The 14,643-nt window shown below is 51.2% G+C and overlaps 1 protein-coding gene across 2 annotated transcripts in view; it reads right to left on the bottom strand.

Annotated features, from left to right (window-relative positions):
• Positions 1–6,730: 6,730 nt before the first annotated feature.
• The window catches only part of IGF2BP1 (insulin like growth factor 2 mRNA binding protein 1), a 53,670-nt gene continuing 45,757 nt past the window's right edge, over positions 6,731–14,643 (bottom strand). For both annotated transcript variants that reach the window (XM_075911557.2, XM_075911556.2), the window contains exon 15: positions 6,731–14,129. In XM_075911557.2, coding sequence (XP_075767672.1) covers positions 14,037–14,129 — 93 coding nt within the window. In that variant the 3' untranslated portion in view covers positions 6,731–14,036. The remainder of the gene's footprint in view (positions 14,130–14,643) is intronic.

Raw genomic sequence — 14,643 nt, forward strand, 5'->3', positions numbered from 1 at the left:
GACCGCCCTGCACCGGGCGCCGTGGGTTGTACCCACACACACTGGTGCCCACATCACTCGGTTCATCTTTAAGGGGCGGCCGGGCTCCGCGCTGCTTTGGAAGAGGCGCCGGGACGTCTCACGTGTCAGTAGGCGGCTTTCGGGGTGGTGGCAGACTCCGAAGTCGGTAGGGATAAGGCAGCACCCCAGGCACCCACACTCATTTTCAACAGGGATGGCTGCCACATCCGATCCCTTGGGTCCACTTGATTACTGGAGTCTCCGAACCATCAATCCAGATCAAAGGGGCGTAGTACTAGCAAGTTTAACCAGCGTTGCTCTCAGGTCATTGAGGAGCTCAGAGAAGGGGGCTGTAGGTGTGGGGGGGGAGGGTGCAGGAGTCCAGGTAGAGGCTTAGGGATGTGGGGGGTTCAGGAAAGGAGGAGTGGGGGGTGGAGGGGTGGGATGGCAGGGGCCGTGCCAGCCTGCCCACTTGCTTCTCCCCCGGGGCCGGCTGGGGTGGCAGGGGCCATGCTGCTGGCCAGCAGCTGCACCCCAGGGCTGGGACACTTGCTGCCCCCATGTGGTCATTCTGGGGTATAACTGTCCCCGCTATCACACCCCTCCCTTTCTGTTTGATGAGAAGCAATCCCGTTCCAGGCAGGACCCATTGTCCTGGCACAACCAAGTCCTGACCCTGCTTTAAGAGACGCTGCATCCCAATTTTGGTGGTCCTAGCGCTTACCGATTAGGAGTTCAGGAACAACGTGATTCACGGAGAGCTGGCCACGCCGATTCCCCAGCTCTCTACAATAAATAGTAGCCGAGACCGGCGCTGCCGAGGGCGCTTACAATCTCCGTGCAGACAGAGCCGACAGAGAGGCGCTTCGGGGCCCAAATAGGGCTGCAGTTTTGCTGGCACGAATGGTCTTGGGCAGCCAAGTGGCGCTGAGGTTTTGAAAAGCGGCTTCTCGCTTCAGCTGAGCCGGCGGAGGCGCCGTTCCTAGAGGGCCTGCCCAGTGCTGACACGGCAGCCTGCCCCCTTCCACGGGGCCCCTTCAGTCAACGCGGGGGCCCCGAGGGAGCTCGGTGCTGCCCAGAACAGTCCGTGCTCCGTGTTGGCGCTGAGCGTGTTCGCTTGCTCCCGGAGCCCTCTGCATCGTCCAGCCCCCGCTCTCGTCTGCCACGGAGCTCACGGAGGGCAGAGGAGGGAGTTGGATGATGCAGCAGGTAGAGAAGAGAGCCCAGGCCAGGGATCGGAGAAGGATTCTGTGCCCCCCCGGGCTCCAGGCCCTTTAAAAGGCTGCTGGAATGGAGGGCTACCTGGGGACCATGCTGACCAAGTTGCACTGAGGTTCTGGCTGCCCTAGCCCCCTCCCTTCCACTCGGGGCTGAAGCCGAGGCCCCCCCCACCATTCCCCAGGGTCCGGTGACACTTCTGCAGCCTGGCTTGGCGTGGTGCCAGGGAGGCAACCACGTGGGAAGCCACGGAATGGCTCCTGCCTCCCGCTGGCTCACCTGAGGGCCCACGCTGCAGCCCTGCCCAGCCCAGGGGCGGGTGAAGTGTTTGGGGGAGCAGCCCCGCGGGCCGCCCACTATGCCCAGGCTGTGAGCCAGCGCCCGCCCACGCAGGCCTTTGCATCCCTGAGCCAGGGCTGGCGGAAGGAAGGGGCTTTAGGGGCCCTGCAAAAAGATCTCCAGGCTGCCAAAAGTGCATAATGTTCTGCAGGGCCCCCCCAATCCTGAGGCTCTGGGCTGCAGCCGCTGAGAGCCCCTGCACGCTGGGGTGGGGGAGGAGACGACACGTAGCTCCATGCACTGGCATTCCTGCCTCCCCAGCTACAAGCGCCAGGAAGCCCTTCCATGTGTTGGGCTCCGCCCCCCACAGCTCCCATTGGCCAGGAATTGCTGCCAATGAGAGCTGCAGGAGGTGGTGCCTGCACACAAGTGCTGGGCAGCACACAGAGCCATCTGCCCTATTCCCGCACTCCCAGCCCTGAGCCTCGTCCAGCATCCCAACCCCTGTCCACATTCCTGCCCACGCCCCCACAACCCCTGCCTATATCCCTGCCCCCCAGCCTCCTCCGGCATCCCAGCCTTGAGCCCCCTCCTGGACCCCTAATCCCTCTTCCCCAGCCTCACACCCTAATCAGTGTCCTCACTCTCTCCTGCCTCAACCCACAGCCCCCCCCACTCTGAAACCCCCATTTTTGGCTCCACCCCAAAGCTGGGGGCCCCCCAAAATGTAATAGCCTCTGGCCCCAGAAGAGTTAATCGGGCCCTACCCTCGCCACTTGGGTTTCTCCTAACAGCGGAGATTAAACACACGGAGGCTGTGTAACTTTTTTTTTTTGCGCTTTATTTTTAAAAATGAAACAGTGGAGTCAAGCGGTTTGTGGCAAACCCGAGCTGGAAGCAAAATGGAGCCCATGTCCATCCGTCCTCACAAACTCCAGAGCTGCGCCACTCAGCCTGTCTCCCCAGAGTACAAGGTCAAGGACATGGAGCAGAAAAGGGGGAGGCGGGGAGATAGAGAGAAAATTCAACAAGCAACTGAAGGGAGGAACCGGATCATGACAGTAAAGTACAACTTTTCCAGGCAGAGTCTGAACACGCATGGGGTCAGTGCCGGGGGGCAGGGCAAAAGCGCCTTTTGCTCCACCCACTTACAATTTTGTTGGAGTAAATCGCTCTGGTGAACGAGCTGTTCCGTGGCCCCCCCGGCTCCCCCGAGGGAGTACAGAACAACACGGCAGCTGACTGGGGATTTCAAAACCAGGATAACTGCAGCGGGGATTAAGTCTACCTCTCGGGATCAATCGGCCTGTCCTGACTCTCAGATGATGGTGTAAGGAGTCACGGTCGACCCACAAGCCATTCTTGTTTGGTTGTTGCTTTTATAATCCTGCCCTAGCTGCTCTGCTGTTAGCCCACGCTGACCCGACTCCTCCAGCTAGCACCCCACCTCCAGACGCTTGCCAGTTTTAAAGGCAAAGGGGCTGCTATAGGCAAATTGGTCCGAACGGCAATTGAACGCCAGCCTACAGGAAAGTGACCAGCCATCCCACGGCCAAATCGTACACCGAGAAAGAAGAGCGAAGAGAAGTTGCACTGCTGACAGAAGTAAATAGCAAAGTTAAAAAGGGGGGGAAAGTAATGGAAGAGTGAGCATTTCAAAAAAATTAGTCACAATTGAACAATTTAGCACTGCGGAAGTTTGGAACTTTTACGACTAATGAACACGTTAAAGTGAAAAGAAAGCCCATAAATTCTATTTTTTTTAAAGAACTTTTTTTTTTCTTTGGAAAAAGAGAGTAATTTTTTCCTCTACACTACAGCCTGTGGAGTTGCCACTACCTATTTTTAATTCTATTGTCACTAAGAGGTAGATAAACAAAAATGAATTGGTTATACATAAGGTCATGTCCCCTTGACATGCAGTGAAGCAAACATGCTCCATGGGGTCTAGCTGGTGAAGGATTAGCTGGGGGCTTCACGGGGGAGGAACAGATTTAACTGATGTGAAGTGAAACTGCAGAGTTGTAGATTTTATAATTCACTGGGACAGATCTCACTGAAGGAGGGTCAGCTGATTTTAATGGTGTGTGTGCGAGAGGAACAATTCATCTTGAAACCAGTGGCGCTTACAGGATGGATCTGGTGCCCCTGAAAAAACCTGGCTAGCTTTCCTTAACTTTTGTAACATGAGCTAAATACTTTCGTAAAGACCAGCTCCGTGCCGCGTTGCAGGCTGTACAATCCTAGTCTTCTCCCAGGGTGTTAAATCTAAAGCGAGTTTGGTGAACAATCTTATTTGCGGGGTTTTCTTTTCCTTTTGCATTGTGGGCTGATTGGACACTGAAAAAGTTTGACTGTTCAGCGTCAATTTCATCAGTTCTTTCCTCACCCTTATGGCTTCTGCTGTTTTCAGGGGGTGAAATACAAGTTTCTCCCATGAATCTTAATTTGAAAAAGCCTCCAGGGAACCAGTCCAGTCCCAGTCTGGCCAAATGTTGCTTTTTGGGTCATGAAAGTGCCAGTGTGAGCCTGCAGTCACCAGGCCCCCTCCCTTGGATCATCTCCTGTTGCCGATGACAGATCCCTACAGTGGTACCCTGCACCATGGGGAGCAGGCGGGGGGCTCTCCCCCCTCCCACAGGCCTGCTCTGCACCTGCCAGGTCCCGAACCCACTACACGCCAGAGAGAATTAAAACAATTCTGAAAGCAGCAGGGTTCGGATGCATATTTCAATTAACAATGGGCCGACTTTTTTTTTTAAGTTCTGATGCTCAGCCTTCTGCCCAGAAGTCTGCCTGAGCCTCGGGGGCCCACAGGGCACGGCAGCCGGTATTTCCTGCCCTCCCCAGGCCCTGTCTCCCTCAAGCTGGCTGGGTCGTTTTGATTCAGTCACCTACACCTCCCTCTACCACCAGGCATGTTTTAGCACAGGGGTGGCAGCGTCTCGCTCCTTCCCAGTGTTCCTTAGGAGAGCCCTCGTCTCCTCGCTGTGGTGCAGCAGGCGCTGGGGTGGACTTCCCGGCCATAGCACTGGTTTTGGAGATTCTGGAGAGTGCCTTGAGGGGCGGGGGGGGGGAGAGGAATCAATCCCCATGTGGTTCTCAGACCCTGCCATCCACTGCCTGGCTGTTCTAGCTCCGGGCAGTCCACACCCTGGGTCACTACATCTGCACTGCAAGGTTTTTGTGTAAAAATGGCCAGTTTTGCGCCCAAACCCGCGGCGCGTCCACACCTCAAATGCGCTTTGGCGCAAGTAAATCGACCGTAAAACGGCAGACCCCAGGGCTTTTGGCGGTGCAGGTACCCCTCCTCCTCCAAGGGATCACTCCTCTTTGTGCGACAGCTCCTGCGCAGAAAGGCAGGGGTGGACGCTCCACGGGGGTTTCTCGCGCAAAGAGCCGATCCGAGAAAGCGCAGGTGCTCTGACGACCATTCTGTGAACGGCCAGCCGAGCTTTCTTGCGCAGGCGCGGCCATGCAGCGTGGACGCTCTCTTGCGCCGAAGCGCATCGCTTTGAGGTGCGGACGCGCTTTGGCGCGAGAACTCTTCCACAAAAGACTTTTTGCGCAAAACCCTGCAGTGTAGACATAGCCCTTGATTTTAGCGACGGTACAAGCCCCCCAAAGTAGGCCTCCTCAGCGGACTCCTAGCAACGAGATGCCAACAGTGGAAAATAAGGCGCCACCAACTGTGTCCCCGGCCACCACCTCGCCCTCCAGGAACCCTACCGCTGCAGGGGCGGAGGCAGATCCTTTTCTTCAATTCAGAGAAGCGTCTGTCTGGGGGCTCATTTCTGAGGCTGGGCAAAACTGCAATCTCCCATCTACAGTTCAAATCTTATTGTAAGGTCTGAGGTAGTTTGCACACGTACATTTCAAGCTTGCAGCACCTGCATGTTCTCAGGAATAAATTGATTCGAGAGCCTCTTGCTTATTTCATCCGCTCTGTATTTTACAAACTAGGACTTAAAAGGGGGGGGGGGGGGGGAAGAGACTCAACCAAGTCACGGTGAATTTCTTCCTACACAATACTGTCAGGGCCTGACCCAAAGCCCACTGGGGTCTTTTTTTTGCCTGCCAGTGGGTTTTGAAGCAGAATCTAAGGCTGTGGATTTGCAAGGGAGCGAGGCAGCCGGGGCAGTATTTTTAAAATCACTCGTCCTGACACTTGAAAAGGGGCTGATTTGAAACTGGCTCCGAGCACCACCCCTCTGAAAACTGGGTCTCCTTGAACGTATCTCAGTTTGGACACCCAGTAATTGAGGCATCCACAAATCACGTCTCTTCTGACAGGTTTGGCCCTCAATTCCCTAGCAGTGTTTAGATGCCCAACTCCTTTAATACTGCCAAATGAAACCCCCGGCCGGCATTCAGAGCAGCACTGCTGACATGTTTGCAGGCCAACAGATTTGTTCCTTCCTTCCAGACCGATCTCAGCAAGAGAGTGAATTAGGGTTTAAAAACTTTTCCGTGCCCTCTCAAGAGCAAATGTGTTTCACAGGATCGCACCAATTTCATTAAAAAAGAGAGAGAAAAAAAAAGAAAAAACCCTCTTGGTTACTATATGCTTAAAAAAAAAGAAAGTTTAAAAAAAAAAGCCTATGATGCGTGTACCTTTTTAAGGGAACAGTAAAACAGATCCTATTATTTAAAAAAAATTAAATTAAAAAAGTCTTCAACTGTCTCATACCAAGTCTGCGTTTCTGATATTTTTTTCCCCAGAATCTAAAAATAATCCAAATATTTGGAGCTAAACATTAAAACAAAAAACTTTTCTGGTACTGATTAACTCTATTACTAATGTTTACTGGTTTTTTTTCTTGCTAAAAAAACAACAAAACCCAAACCAAACCAAAATCTAATGCCCAGGAAACAGAAAATGTAGCAAGGCAGTTTCTTTTTAATATTTACACTGAATTTTAGTCTATTTTGATGCCTTAACAACCTTCCAAGTATGTCAGTTTGGTTAGGTTGTAATTCTCACTGCCAGCAAGAGTATATCCTCTGTCAGCTACCGAACCATGGCTCTGTGTGTTTTTAATTGCTGAGAAACTATTCAGAGCTCAGAAGAGAAAAATACTGCGCATGCTGGGTTAGTCATTTTTGCCCCTTGCTGAACAGCAAGACAAGACTATGATAGCGCTGGGACTAGGTGAACCCAAAAATATAATGTTGTTGTAGTTACTTCTACTAATAATACTTTGCATTCTATATGGCACTGAGGATCGCAAAGTGCTTCAAAAACATTAATTTGTTAATCCTCACAACAGCCCTGTGAGGTAGGTATCATTACACCCATTGCACAGATGGGTAAACTGAGGCACAGAGAAGTTTGGTTATTTCCCCCCCTCCCAGGCCACAGTGCTAGGCATAGAGCCCCATCTTCTAACCACTAGACTGCATTGCTTCTCTACTTTCAATTCTGCACCTTGGAGCAACCTAATGCAGGGCAGCTTCCCCCGGCCTCCAGCACGAACCCGGAGTCCGTCCCTCTCAGGTTAAAAACCCAGCAAACCATTGTCCAGACCCTACAGAAACCAAAGTTACGAAATTCGCTGTGTCGAGGAAACGCTGCTGCTATCGAACATGAGGCACCTCCCACTCTCCAAAGCCAGCCCTGGCTCTGCAGAGACGAATGCTCCTAAAGATCCTGCCACTTCACAAGAGTTTGCTTCCAGGGCTGCCACTGTCTGTTGAACTAACGGGCCTGTGGAGAGATTGTTCCGGTTTCTTTTTCATTCTTGGTGGACTAGACATTTCGTTGCATCATCAGATTCCTTTTACTTGCTTGTCATTTAGGCCTGAGCCAAAGCTCAGTCAAGTCTCCTTCTGTCAGTAAAGTCGAGAGCCAGAGATTTAAAGTAGGAGGAAACCATTTTTCATAGGAGAAGATGACAACTACAGTTAAAAGAGGAAAAAAAACCCACTGCGCTTTGCAGCTGGTTCCTATAAAGGGCTCCTTGTATAACGACTTGTTGTTCAGGCTAGTGCCAGAGAAATCCCGTTGGTGCAGATATCGTGAGGCGGGATATGGGACAAGAAACTGCACAGAACAGACCTGTCGCTTATTGGGAATAACTCCACTGATCCTCAGAGCAACCTGGCTGGATGGGACGTTGCATTGGGAGGCCTAGCTCTCTCTGACTCCTTAAACAGGTTCCTAAGCCCTCCCTGAGGCCAGGTCTTCATTAGATGGAAGATCGACACTGCCACAATCGCTCTTCCAGAGTTCAATTTAGAGGGTCTAGTTAAGACCCGCTAAATCACACTCAGAGAGTGCCCCTGCAGGGTGCTGGTACTCCTGTGCTTCTGTGAGGAGTAAGGGGAGCCAATGGGTGTGGAGATGGCTGTGGGGATGGCAGGGAAATTCAAAACAAGGTACATCAACTCCAGTTATGTAATGAAAGTAGCTGGAGTTGCAAATCTTGATTCAACCTTCCCTGTGAGTGTAGATCTGGCCAAAGTCAAAAGACTTAAGCATGTGTTAGTGCAGTGTTTCTAAACAAATGGTATGCGTACCCTATGGGGTACCAAGAAAAGTCTAGGGGGCACGTCAATGCAACTGAAATTTGGAGAAAACTGAACTTTTGTTTTAAGTTTTACAGTGTTTTATTATTTTTGTACTTTTTACACCGAAAAATGTCATCGCCCGCCCCGCTACGATTAAGTTGTTTAAACAATCATGTTGCAATGGTAGAAAAAATGTTGTGCGTCTGAAAACCGTAGGTACTGGGGGTACGTACATTTTTTTTTAAAGGGGTACTTTATAAAAAAAGGTTGAGAAACACTATGTTAGTGCTTTCCTGAATTCAGGCCTCTGGGAGGAGAGAAGTGATTTACATAAGTCCACAAAGTAGAAACAGAATGCAAACTTGGGATATCCTAGTTCCTGGTCTGTCCTGAAACTGCTAGGCAATGCTGCCTTCCTTTATGGAAAGGATATTATTCCTAATGCATTGATCCCAGCAGCCTTTTAGCACCCGAGTCATCAAAACTGATCTTAAGAGAAACTGCGGGTGGCAAACAAGCCCCCTTGAACACACAGAAACGGTATTAAAATGGTGCAACGCTTCTGGAGATTTTACAGGGCTTGGCCCGTATTGTGGAAAACACGAAACAATTCCACTGAAGAATCAAACTCTGGGTAAGTGGCAGGATGTTCGCAGCAGAACACTGCAACAATCAGATTCACAGTCCTGTGGGGTTGTTCTTTTTTTTTCCCCCTTGATGATACAGTTTGAACCAGTTATCAAAAATGCTTGCTGTTGGAAAATACAATTCACCGATGTCTGAATAAACCGTTCTGTGAAAGTCTGTAAAAAGTCGAGAGCCAGAGATTTAAAGAAGTAGGAAACCATTTTTCATAGGAGAAGATGACAACTACAGTTAAAAGAGAAAAAAAATCAACTGCATCGACTTGAAATCTATTCCACTTCTTTCCTACCACGTCTTGTAACTTTCTTCCCTGAGGAGACAGGTGCAAAGAGTCAGAAACAAAGGCCTTGACTATCCAGACCTTCCAGTGGTGAAAGGCAGAATTAAGGACCCTGCTCTCCCTTTATGCACATTTTGGAATGTATCACTCTTGGTTTGTTTGCTATTACCTGTCTCTACAGAAAAAGGGTCATTACTTCTTTAAAGCCGCACACGTTTAGAGGCTCGTTCCAGCGTTCATCACACACCCAGAATTCCCACTGAGTTTTGGGGGGTGAGGGACGCAGATTCAGCCTCTGTAGACTTGATTTTTACCACCGCGGATCTTTGAACATGACATCCTAAAAAGGGTTATTTCCTGCAGGTATGATAAAAAAAGTAGCAAGATGTGGCTTAAAAGTGTGAACTTTTCTAATAGCGATAGCTGTGTTCACATCTTTCTTTTTTTCTTTTTTTCCTTGCTGTCTGCACGTATACAATGTCGGCTCCCATTTCTCTCTCTCTAATTATTTGTTTATCCTCGGTAAAACTGAGGCAATCTCTGTAAAATACTTAAAGCATCATAGTGGAGAAGATGGCCTGATGCTGTCTGTTTAGACATGAGAAGCCGATCCATTTGAGTTGGTTAGTGCGTTATTTAGGCTACTTATTTAGACCACAGTGGACCAGTGTGAGATATACCAGCCAGCCAACCCCCCCCCCCACCCCCGTCATGCTTTCTTGCCAATTGCAATGGCTAACAATGATCTCTTGATAGTAAATCCATTCAACTCCCTTTCTCTTTTGTGAAACGGGTCTAATCTAAGACTCTTTAACGATTTGGCTCCCCGGTGGAATTGAGTCAATCATGGACTTTATTCCAAGGGCTAGTTAAAAAACAAACGTGTTTCCAATCAAAAAGTTGGTGGGCTGCCACCCGCTACGTCCATCCTGAATTTTGACAGCCAATCACGCTTGCGTCAGGGTGAAATTAACCGCCCCGTTTTAAAAGGCCAAAAAATCAGCGGCTACCATCTTTTCCACTATGTCCGAAGTTTGTCGTTCTCAATAGAGAGCTCATAACACTTGGTTACCTGCACATACCTCCTGGCTCATAAGAAATTATGAAACGTAACTTCTCTTTTCATTAAAAAAATAAAATATTCAAGACTATCAGCTTTTATATAAAATATCAGCAAGCTCCAAAAAAAAAAAAAAAAATCAATCGCTGAGGTAACTTCATACCTTGAGGTAGCTTTTTTTTCCTTTTCTTTTCTTACTTTTTTCCCCCCCTTGTTGCTAACACACACCGCACGACCTGACCCTCCCCACATCTTCTTGTTGCAATGTTTAAAGGACAGTAACTGCGTGGATGTTCCCTTTCTCAAGGCGAGCGAGCGTGGCGGCCGCGGCGGAGTCCAAATGCCAAGCCAGCGCTGGCGTGGGCTGTGTCTACCCTGCGGGACAGCAGCTTACGGAGCCACACCAGGGCGGACGTCGATGTAGCCAGCAGGATGGAAAATAAGAGTGAAGATAGGGGCCTGTGGCCGTCGCTAACCCAGCTGGTCTTCCTCGGGCCCTGCTTACATTGCTAGCCCTGTGCCAATGTATCTTCACTGCTATTTTGAGCTGTGCTAGTTTGCCCGAGCGTGCCCCACCATGCTCCAGCCAGCCCTCCGGTCGCAGCGTAGCGATAGCCCACGCGAGTGCTACCAAGGAATGCATTGGCAGACAAGGTCTGGTCTCCCCTCCCGAAGCAAATCAACGCAAGGGGGTCGCCCGCGGCTCGCTTGTCGGAGCCTCGCTCGCTCGTCCCATTCCAGACACAGCGAGATCTCGTGTCTCCTCTGCTTCTGCCCGTTCTCCGCTGCCCTTCAGGGCACAATCAGCAGGATCCGAACGGGCCCTGGCAGGCCCGCTTTGCACGGGTGTAACTGGGGGAAGGCCGAAGGTCATGGACTGCCCGGGCCACTGAATCCAGTGGAATTAACTGGACTCCCTGGTGTAGGCCTTGAATTAAAGCACAGACCTCCTCTGGATTGGCCCTGGCGGGCGAGAGAGCAGGAGCTGCACCCTAGACATCCTCCTGCTTTGCTGAAGCCACTTCCACCTGACCTCAGCGGGACAGTTTGGCCCGAAGGTTGCCCGTCCCGGCTGGTTTGGTGCTGCATGGGCACTGGGTGAAAGCCGCCCATACGGGGTTGCTTTCGGCCCAGAGGACAGCTGGAGGGAGCCGTTCCAAGGGGGACGAGACCTCGCTGTGATGTCATCGCAGCAGTTACTGTCCCTTCCAAATGCTCATATAAACAAACCATTAAAACATCATTTAAAATATAAAAATCCCACATAAGAGTGACTGGATTCAGGAACCATATTACATTCTTTCGACCTCGATATTTGGTTTTGTCTCATGGAAACAAGGCATTTTTACTGCAGAAAAGTTTTGCTTGTGGGTTTAATTTTTTTTTCCCCCTGTGCCAAATTGCAGGAATTCCCCCGTCCCCTAGAGAGAATAAAGGGAAAGGCAAAGACAGATAACCCCCGGGGAGAGTTTACATGGCTCGGGATTGCGTTTTCAAAGAGTCTAGCCCAGTGTTTCTCAGCCAGTGGTACGAGTACCCTTAGGGGCACTTGGGAAGTCTAGGGGCGACATCAACAACTGACATTTGGAGAAAACTGAATTTTTGTTTGAAGTTTTACAGCACTTTATTATTCTTGTACTTTTTACACCCCAAAATTTCATCGCCTGCCCGGCTATGACTAGGTTGTTGAAACACATGTATTGCAATGGTAAAAATAAGTTGTGTATGTCTGAAAACTAGATACTGGGGGTACTTAGAATTTTTTTATAAAAAAAAAGGGTGAGAAACACTGGTCTAGCCTTTTCTGTTTAGGCGGCAGTTTTCGGAGGCCAGGGGGAATGGGCGCTCACCGGCCATGGGGTGCCTGCTGCCTGCAGTGATGTGAGCAGGTGTCTGACAATGATACTAGCAACAGCTGGCTTGTATCATCAGTACATCGCAAAGCTTTTACAAAAGGAAGGAAGCATCATGTCCCCATTGGTAGGCCCTGGCCCACACTAGGAAATCATTTCAAAAGGACTTATTTCGAAATAACAACCCCGAAAGAACTTTTTCGAAATGACACGTCCACACAGCAGGGAAGGCTCCAAATGAGTCCGAGGCCGGCTCCCTTAATGTGGACGCGCTACCGCGACGGAGAGCCCCAGGAAGCCCTGGGGAGGAATTATTCTGAATGACTCTGGGGAGTCATTTCGAAATAGAAGCAGCGGAGCGTCCACACGACTGCTTTTTCGAAGTCACGATTTCAAAACCAGCGTTATTCCCTGTGGAAAGCAGGAGTTCTTACTTCGAAGTAACGGGCTTGGTCATGTGGATGCTCCGCTTGTTTTGAAATAACTCCCTAGTGTAGACCAGAGCTAGATGGGGAGGCTTTGGCACCCGGGGAAACTGAGGCACGCACTCTTGTCCAGTGTCACTGGCAGGGTGGGGAATGGAACCCAGGTGTCCTGTCCTAGTGCAGGGCATGGTGTGCTCGTGAGACACACTGTCCCATGGAGTGGCCCTGAGACCCCTTACAGAGAGAGAAAGTGAGGGAGCGCGACAGCCTCAGCTGAGAGGCAGCTGGCTTTTAGCCCAAGCTCATGCACTAAGCTCCAGGGGTGCCCAGTTCGGTTCTGCCGGTCGGCGTTCCCCAGCAGCCTCTCCCCCAATCAATAGGAGGAAGGAGAAAACTTGTTCATCTTGGCCTCTGAGGACAGGACAAGCAGTAATGGGCTTAAACTGCAGCCAGGGAGGTTTAGGTTGGACATTAGGAAAAGTTCCTAACTGTCAGGGTGGTTAAACACTGGAATAAATTGCCCAGGGAGGTTGTGGAATCCCCATCTCTGGAGATATTGAAGAGCAGGTTAGATAAATGTCTATCAGGGATGGTCTAGACAGTATTTGGTCCTGCCATGAGGGCAGGGGACTGGACTCGATGACTCTCGAGGTCCCTTCCAGTCCTAGTGTTCTATGATTCTATACCGCCGCCCAGGCAGGAGCCTGTCCGTTCCCTTCTGAAGGCGTGCCCCGGTTTTTGGCCCCTGGAGAGATGTGAAATCCTGCCTGCAGTTGGTCACGCTCAGGGTGGGTTGAAAATCCCTTTGGCTTTTAATAATCAACTGCGGTTTTGACATGGAGGAATGTTGAATCATGTTTCCTACAAAGCAAATTTTTGGCGGGGGCGGGGGAGGGAAGGATCAAAACTTCTCTTCCTCAGGTGATTTGATTGGGGCAAACAGTGTCGCTTGGGAGGATGCGGCATTGTGCGTGGTTGTTCCCAGGGCGTCCCCTCCAGGAAGGCTACTGTTCGATGAGCCGGGGCTAATTCTCCCCAATTCTGCCATCATTTCATAGGCTTCCTTTAAAAAAAATCCGTCCTGGAATATACACCTGCTCTCGGGGCTGAGAAGGCTTTGCCAACGCGTCGCCCGGAGCGTGGTGCACGAGGAAGAGAGATCTCTCTCCTCCCTCACGTTCTCAGATGGATCCGGGGAGGGCTCCGGCTTATCTGAGTCCATTTGCCTCTAAACCTTCGCCCAGGCAGGATCTCACTGCGCCTGGGCACGGGAACCATCCTGTCGGGGCGGATTTCTAAAACCAGCACTGAGGGGGGTTGCTTTGCTTTGCTCTAGGAATTTTTTTTGGGGGGGGGGGGAAGAGGGGGGCAGTCCGCCAAAATCTACTTAAATGAGCATCACTGCTGCATCGGCTGCAGTGCGGGGGAGGGGTTTCCAAGCACGATGACTGCGCACTGGTTTCACTGCAGCACGGAATGGGGGAAGCGCCGTTGCTAGGCAATGGCCAATCACAGCAGCAGGGGAGGGGGGCGGATTGGGGGTGGTACCCCCCCCCAGCATGGGTCGCTTCATTTAAGCAGGCTTGGCGGCGTATTGAGCTAATGGATCGATTTGGGGGGGAGCCAATCAAACTGCCTTTTAATCTCAACCCGGGAAGGGGAAGTTGCACATCTGTCTACGGTAACTGATTCCCAGTCACTCTTAAGCCCGGCATCGACTCATTCGGTTTCCACTATGTGTCACGGCCGTCGCACGCGGGCGCCTCTTATTTCCTTCGCGCTTGCGTCTGGCCGCCCTGTCCCTTCTGGTGCTGCTGTTTCACCTGCGCCAGGATATCGCGGATCTTGCGCTGCGCCATCTGGAGGAAGAAAAGCCGCGGCCGAGTTAGCAACAGGCAGCGCGGCCTAGCGGTGAGAACACGGGACTGGGCATTAGGAGATCCTGCCCCCGTGCAGAGGGACGGACCAGATGACCTCTTGCGGCTCCTACGTTTCTCGGAGTCGACGACGAGCCCCAGCTGTTTCAAACAGTTGACAGTTCTCTCTAGGTGCCAGGGGAGGCGAGAGGAAAGACTTCATGTGCTCCCCCATCCTCTGGCCAATCAGGGTCTGTGGGCGGGGGAGCACAGAAGTATCCTGGCCCCGCCCCTTTTGCCCTAGGCCCCACCCCTTTGGGGTGACCCAGGGCCACCTAAAAAATTTGTAAAGTGGCCCTCGGTCAAAAATGATTGCGCACCCCTGACCTAGCACAACGGGGCGCCGGTCCTGGCTGCTACCGCTGTGCTAAGAGGAGGGCCGGGACGGTGTTCTAGGGAGAGAGGAGAAATGAGAGCTTGAAATGTAAGGGGACCCTCTCTGCCGCTGACCCACCGG

The sequence above is a fragment of the Pelodiscus sinensis genome, chromosome 29 (genome assembly GCF_052426305.1).
Source record: "Pelodiscus sinensis isolate ZL-2025 chromosome 29, ASM5242630v1, whole genome shotgun sequence".
Taxonomy (NCBI): Eukaryota; Metazoa; Chordata; order Testudines; family Trionychidae; genus Pelodiscus; species Pelodiscus sinensis.